The sequence below is a fragment of the Plasmodium gaboni genome, chromosome 9, assembly GCF_001602025.1.
Source record: "Plasmodium gaboni strain SY75 chromosome 9, whole genome shotgun sequence".
In the NCBI taxonomy this organism is placed as follows: domain Eukaryota; phylum Apicomplexa; class Aconoidasida; order Haemosporida; family Plasmodiidae; genus Plasmodium; species Plasmodium gaboni.
In genome coordinates, this window is record NC_031489.1 from 111,579 (window position 1) to 119,078 (window position 7,500).

General features: G+C 18.6%; 2 protein-coding genes across 2 annotated transcripts in view; one reads left to right on the top strand and one right to left on the bottom strand.

The window, feature by feature from the left end:
- Positions 1-1,998: 1,998 nt before the first annotated feature.
- On the top strand, positions 1,999-2,954 carry PGSY75_0904200 (hypothetical protein; the record flags this gene model as incomplete). The annotated part of the gene is made up of 2 exons (XM_018785453.1): positions 1,999-2,780; positions 2,879-2,954. The coding sequence occupies 2 exons, from the start codon at positions 1,999-2,001 to the stop codon at positions 2,952-2,954; spliced, it is 858 nt and encodes a 285-aa protein (XP_018641794.1).
- A 247-nt stretch (positions 2,955-3,201) lies between these two features.
- PGSY75_0904300 (conserved protein, unknown function) overlaps positions 3,202-7,500 on the bottom strand; it is a gene marked incomplete at both ends in the record, with an annotated part of 8,335 nt that continues 4,036 nt past the window's right edge. Inside the window, one exon of the mRNA XM_018785454.1 lies at positions 3,202-7,500. This exon is cut by the window's right edge and continues 2,108 nt beyond it. Within this exon, the coding sequence (XP_018641795.1) occupies positions 3,202-7,500 (4,299 nt within the window).

Below are 7,500 nucleotides of genomic sequence, written 5' to 3' on the forward strand. Positions count from 1 at the left end.
AAAAATTTTTTTTTTTTTTTTTTTTTTTTTTTTTTATCTATTTTTTTTTTTTTTTTTTTATTTTTTTATTTTTTTTATTTTTTATTTTTTTTTTATTTTTTTTTTTTTTTTTTTTTTTTTTTTTTTTTTTTTTTTTTTTTTTTTTTCGTTATCTGTCTTGATCAAATTTGATACAATATGTATATGTATATTTTTATATTATATGTATACATAATTAGAAAATATATTTACTTCATATTAAAAGTTTTATTTTATTGTTATTTTTTTTTTCTCTCTTTTTTAAGAGAACACAACAAATAAACAAAAAAAAAAATTAAAATTAAAATATATACATATATATATATATATTAAATATATACATATATTCAAAAGAACATTTAAACTTCAAAAATATTCATAACTTCATAAGAAAAATGATATGAATATATAAAAAAATTATTATTATATGTATAAACGTTCAATGACTTGAAATCAGAGAACAAATTTATAAGTGTAAAGTCATGAATGACCTATGTATTTCAAATATAATTAAAAATATATATTATATTAATATATATACAATCAAAATATATATAATATATAAATACTCATATTCATAAATATATGTATAGTAATAATATATAATAACCATTTAAGAATACTATACCTTTATATTTTTTAATTAATATTTTAAAAAAAAAAAAAAAAAAAAAATTTTATAGTACATAATTTTTAATAATATGATTATATATACGGAGAAATAAAAAAAAAAAAAAAAAACATATATATAAATATATATATTTCTTTAAATTTGCACATTGGAAAAGATAAAAAAATAAAAAATAAAAAAATTTAAGTATTTCAAATTAGATAAATAATTATACATATCTATACCTACTATATATTTAATAAATAAAGGTATATAAATATTTTACATATTTTAAGGATAAGTTTAATATTTTAATAATATCTAATTAAATATTTTACATTTTTTATTAAAAAAAAAAAAAAAAAGAATAATAAAGGTTTTTCTAATTAATTCTTGTCCTTTCTACGAAATATTCAATATTAAATGATATTTTAAAAAATAATAATATATCTACATTTGAAAAGGTTTAATATAAATATACGAAATAATTCGTATTCTTTTTTTTTTTTTTCCATTTTTAATTTTTGGTTAGATATATTAAATGTTCTTCTATATAAAAAAAAAGAACAAACCATGTATATAATATGAATCATGATCTTAAAAACTTATTAGGATTATATATTTATTTATATAAATATAATTTTTTGCCTCATTCTAAATAATCACAGATAAATATACACACGTACGTAGGTATATTAACAACTATATTAATAAAATATTTGATATATATATATATTATTATAATATTTATAATTTTTACAATATATATTAATGATATATAAAAATATTCAAAATTTTATGTTCATAATATTAATAGTTTCTTTCAATTTTTTCATAATAAAAATAAATGGGTTATTTTATTTAAAATTATTTTATAAATTTAGTTACATCTTTTTCTTAATTAAATTACAACTACTCTTTGTCCTTGTACAAATATAATTAGGCTCATGTCCTATATCCATTAATTAATAATTTCCTCTAAAAATGTTATGTCTCTATTATTTATATTAATCATTTTGTTTTATCGTATCAAGATTGTGTAGGTACACTATGTCTCATGGTTTCAATATATATAGAAAGATATATGTTTATATTTAATTTTATCAAAACATTATATTATTACAATAATCATAACTTAGAATATTATATATATATAGCCTTTACGTTATTTATTTTAATTTTGTTCTTTTCTTATTCAATATTACTATATAAAATCTAGTAACTCTATAAGTTGTGCTCTAAAAAATTTATACAGTAAAATTAGACTTTTGTTTTTATTTTTTTTCTATCTTCAACTTGAGTAATCATTTATATATATATATATATTATATTACTTTTGTATAGATCTATTTGTTTTTCTAAAAAAAAAAATGAACTATCTGAAATTGTTTCTTTTTTTATTTTTGGTGAATATAGTCAACATTTATGGGACTCCCTTATTTTATAACAAAAATCTTGAGAAATGGAATAAGGAACTTTTGAAAATTTCCAAAAACGAATATAACAGTTTGAATGAATTAAATGAACTTACAGACAGAAAAAATTGTGGGAAATCACTGAAACATTTGGCAGGCTTAATTTTAGATAAATCAGATAAAGAAGCTAAATTAATTATAGAAGGATCTATTATATTTAATAAATTAATTCTAAAACTTGGGAATATAAAAGAAAAAGAAATAAAAGTTAATGATATTATATTACCTATAGAAACATTGTCAAATAAATGTATTAATATAAGACTATCCAAATCAAATGATTCGACAATTTTGTGTTTAGCAAATAAAGTCCTCAGAAATTTCTGGACCAATTCAATAACAGATGCTGTTTTATGTAAAATGACAAATGTTCAAGGGAAATTACCAGAGTATGATTATACAAAAAGTGGTAATAATAATAATAATAATGATAATGGTGAAGATAATGAAATGGATATGGATGAAAAAGAAGTGAACTCACAAAATAAAAAAGTAAAAAAAATAAATGAGAAGAAAAAAAAAATTATTAACGAAGAATTTGACGATGAACAAGAAAAAGAACAAAAAGGATTAAAACTACGAATAGCTAAAAGTAAATATGGCCAACCTAATATTAAAATTAATGAGAAAAGTCTTGAAGATATAAAAAAAGATCAGTTGTTGAAAAATTCATCCAGGTATTAAATATGAATAAATAAATAAATAAATAAATATATATATATATATATATATATATATATATATATATTCATGAACTTTATTTTTTATTTTTTAGGAATGAACAAGAAGCAATAAATTTACAAGAAGAAAACAAGCAGGAAGATAGTGAAAAATATTCCGATATGGAATGATTCAATTAATTGTTTTTTTTTTTTTTTTTTTTTTTTTTTTAAATATATGAAAAAGGACTATGCTGAATGAAAACAAAATATATATATAATATGTTTGTGTTATATTATATGTATATGTATATGTCATTTGTTTATTATTTTATTTTTTTTTTTTTTTTTTGTATTTTTTTTTTCTTTTTTTTTTTGAATTATCCCCATAAATGTTTAAATACACATATACATATACATATATATATTACTACCTTTCCTATAATTTAAGGGAATAATAAAATTGTCTTATTTGTTCATCATTAACATAGTCAAAAATAATTCTTAAAAATTTATAAGAACCAAAAGGAGCAAGAAATTCATTGTTTATAGAAGCACAATTACCTATACATGTTATAGGATCTAAGCATGCTTGGGTTATACCTACTTTTCTAGAGTTAATAAAAAATGTTTGTTCATAATTTCGACACGTTGTTGTTATTAATATATTTTTATTTAATTCATTTAGTAAATTATATCCACAACTACAAAATGTTGAATATGTTTCTTTTGAGTTTGTCATATGAACATCATGAGAATCAGAATTACTATTGTTGTACTCATTTATTTTTCTATCATATCTATTACTTAACATATCATTAATATTATTATTACTGATATTATCTTTGTTATTATTATTATTATTATTATTATTCTTTTTTGTAATATTATCTATCTTCATATATTCATTTAATGAATTTATATCATTAATAGTATCAGAAATACTCCCAAAACTGTCCTCCATACTTAATTGTTCTTCATATATAAATTCATTCTGGAGATTTATTAAAACACCTATAGATAAATCCAAACCATTTATACATATGTGAGAATTTCCATTTCTGCCTCCTACTAAACAATGATAACCTAACTTGTTAATGTGAGTTAAGTTAATTACAGCCAAAATGGTCCAATCTTGTTCAGGCAAAATTATATAATTCTTCAAATGTATATTTAAATTGTTGATTTGTTCATTTATACTATTAAAATAATATAATTTTCTATTTTTTATAGATATAAGGGATACTGAATAATAATAGTTTTTTACCTGTTCAAGGGGATATATATGTACATCATAATTTTCTGTAATAGAAAAATGAAGATATTTTTCTTTATAATAATTATGATCGTAAGAATTACACAAAGAAGTGTCATTTGATGAATAAGAAATATTATTTTTATTTTGTGATTCAAAATATGGGAATAAAAAATGAATTATATGATGAAAATTATAAGATTCGTAAGATGTTTCGTTAAATAATTTAGAAAAAGTATAAAATTCATATAATACTTCATTCATTAACAAAGGTTTATTTAAAATTTTTAGAAAACATATATAAGGAAATGGGTTTATAAATAAACTACTATTACATATATATTTAATATTATCAAAAGAACAAAATGTATGATAACCTTTAAATTTTCCATTTAAAAAATAATATTGACCTTGTAATGTTCCAATAACATTAAGATAATACCATCCTCTTTTGATATTTTTTATACTATATCCAGAAGAATGATAAAATACTAAATTTCCTTTAGTAGTATAATTTTGAATACTACCTAAAAGCATATCATCACTAAAAATACAAACATGAATATCATTTTTCCCAGCTACTAATGAAGAAAAAGAAATATTTTTTTCTATTGGTAAAAATACCCAAGCGCAAATAGAATATCCAAAAGGCTTTTGTAATTCATTATATATAGACAAAGATGGAAGTATAATTAAATTATAAAATTTTGATAAATCACAGGCAAGAGCAAAATTATGAGAGAATATATTTATTCCACAAATTTTTGGTACATCTTGTTTTTCAATAATTTTTTTTACATATACATTATAACCATAATGAGCTTTATTTTTTATATGAATCATTCTGCAATCAGTAGAAGAATGATTATTTATTATATTATCATCATTATTATTATTTATATATTTTTTTTCTTCTTTAAGCATGTGAACATTTTTATTTTTCCCATCTTTCCAACATGAAATATTTTGATTACTATTATGACGTATAATATGTTTGTTTGTACCTTCAAACTTTTCATTATATTTATCATAAATATCTTCATAATAATTCATATTACATAAATTATTATCCTTATATATGTCAAAAAATTTTAATTGATATATTTTTAACATAAAATTTGAATCATTTATAAATGGTACAACTCTATTTGTATATTTTGATGATTGAATAAAATTCATTAAAAATATTATTTCTCCAGGTGTTGTTCCTCGAATATTTATTCCTTCAATCACATTAATATTAATATTAATATTATTATTATTATTATTATTATTGTTATTATCTTCTATATTTATGTTATCACCTAACATTTCCTTATATTTTATATTTTTTATAATTTTATATCTCCATTTTATTTCTTCCTTATTTAAAAAATTAAAAATTTTAAAAGAAGAACAGATACCTATATTATTATTTCCAAAACAAGAGTTACCAAAAAAATATATTTCAAAGGTTTTTTGCATATTTAATATTTCATGCGAAATATAACTTATATATTTTCCATTGATATAATAAACTAACCCCTGAGAAGATTTGGTAATATTAATTAAATTCCACTTTTTTTTTTTTATTATATTATTTCTCAAATTATAATTTTTACATATTTTATATTTTTTTTTTATCATATTGCTTTTTATATATATACCATTATTATAATTCAAAACTTTCGAAATGTCGTTTAACCTATCATTATTTGTAGCTGTCTTAATATCTTGTATATAATTAATTTTCTTATAATAATCACTTAATAGTTCTAAATTTGTTATATATATCTCTATATCTTCTAACCCATTCTCATTTAGACATAAAACAAATAATGAGTTACCACGTTTGTCACAAAAAGCAAACTTTTTTTCCCTTATATTTCTATATTTCTTTTTAGGGTTACAATATAACCACAATTCTAAAGTACATTCTATTGGTAAAGGTATACAAGGATTTATAATAATTGAAGCGTTGCTATTATAAAAATTCATTCCATTTAAATCTCCTGTAATTCCTACACAACCTTTATAATTATTATGAATTAATAATAAACTATTATACTCACTTATATATTGATAATTCATATAATCATTTTTATTTTTATTTAATATATCTATATATTTTATATTTAATAAATTATCCATATCTTCATCAGCTTTGTTAGAAATACGTCTTATATCCATTATATTTGATTTTACATCTTTAGAATTATATTTATATTTTTCTGGAACGTCCTTTTTTGAATAGGCCTCTAGGAATTGACCTCTTATATTTAATGACGAACCATAACTACATATTTCAAAATAATATTTTTTGTCGTTATAATTTTCCTTTACATATTGATCCATAATTTGTTCACTCATATTTTCTAATAAAATATTAAAATTTCTTTTTCTTTCTTTTATTAATTTTATATCATCATCATCTAAATACATTTCATAATCATCTATTATATGAACAGGCATAGCACTACAAAAAATAAGAGAAAATATTTTTAATTTTTTTTTTTTTCTTTTTTCTATTAAGTTATTTTGTAATCTTTTCAACTCTTCTATATTATCACTAGTTTTCGAAAAATCAATTAATTCGTTAATATTTAAATAATCTTTTTCTTCTAAAATATTTATAAAATAATGTTTGGAGTTCTTATTTAATTTTTCATATTCATGATAAAAATCGATATCTAGTACCTTTTTGTTTATAAAATCGGTTATACTTAAAATATTATCTATATTATTATTATTTTTTTCATTTATAACTGAACATGGATTATTCTTAAGAATATTTTGTTGATTATTATATTCTCCTTTTTTAATATATTCAAAGTATCTCTTCATGTATATATTTGTATTTCTATAACATCCCCATAAGTTAATTAAATTATTACAAATATATTTCTCACATATATGTGTATGATATATTTTAAAACAAACTTCACTCACATCTAATAATAAACAATGAATAAATATTCTTGCCAATTCTATAATATACAAAGAATGCATTTGATAAAATATTCTTTGTCGTTCAAAATTTTTAGTTGTTGTACTCTTTTTATAATTTATTAAATTCATATCTGATGAAATATTATATGTATATTCCCCTTTATTAGCATTTACAAATGTTTGGTTTCTTCTTTTATTAATATATGTATTGGAATAAATATTTTTATCTAAACAATTCAACTTTTTTTTATCACACATATATGTCTCTTCAATATGTATATCCTTATTATTATTCATATTAAAATTGTGGTTATATAACGGAATAAAAGAATGAAAGAAGGAGTTTACATACATTTTTAACAAATTAATGTCTTCTTTTTCATCAAATAGATCATCCTTAGTATTTATATCAACATTATTTTCTAAATCATATTGTTCAGTTAATATATTATTTTTTATTTTTTGACTTTTATCCTTCTCATATAAATTATTCTTATGAAAAGAAAAATTACACATATTATTATACATATTTATGTGTGATATATTTCCTTTCAT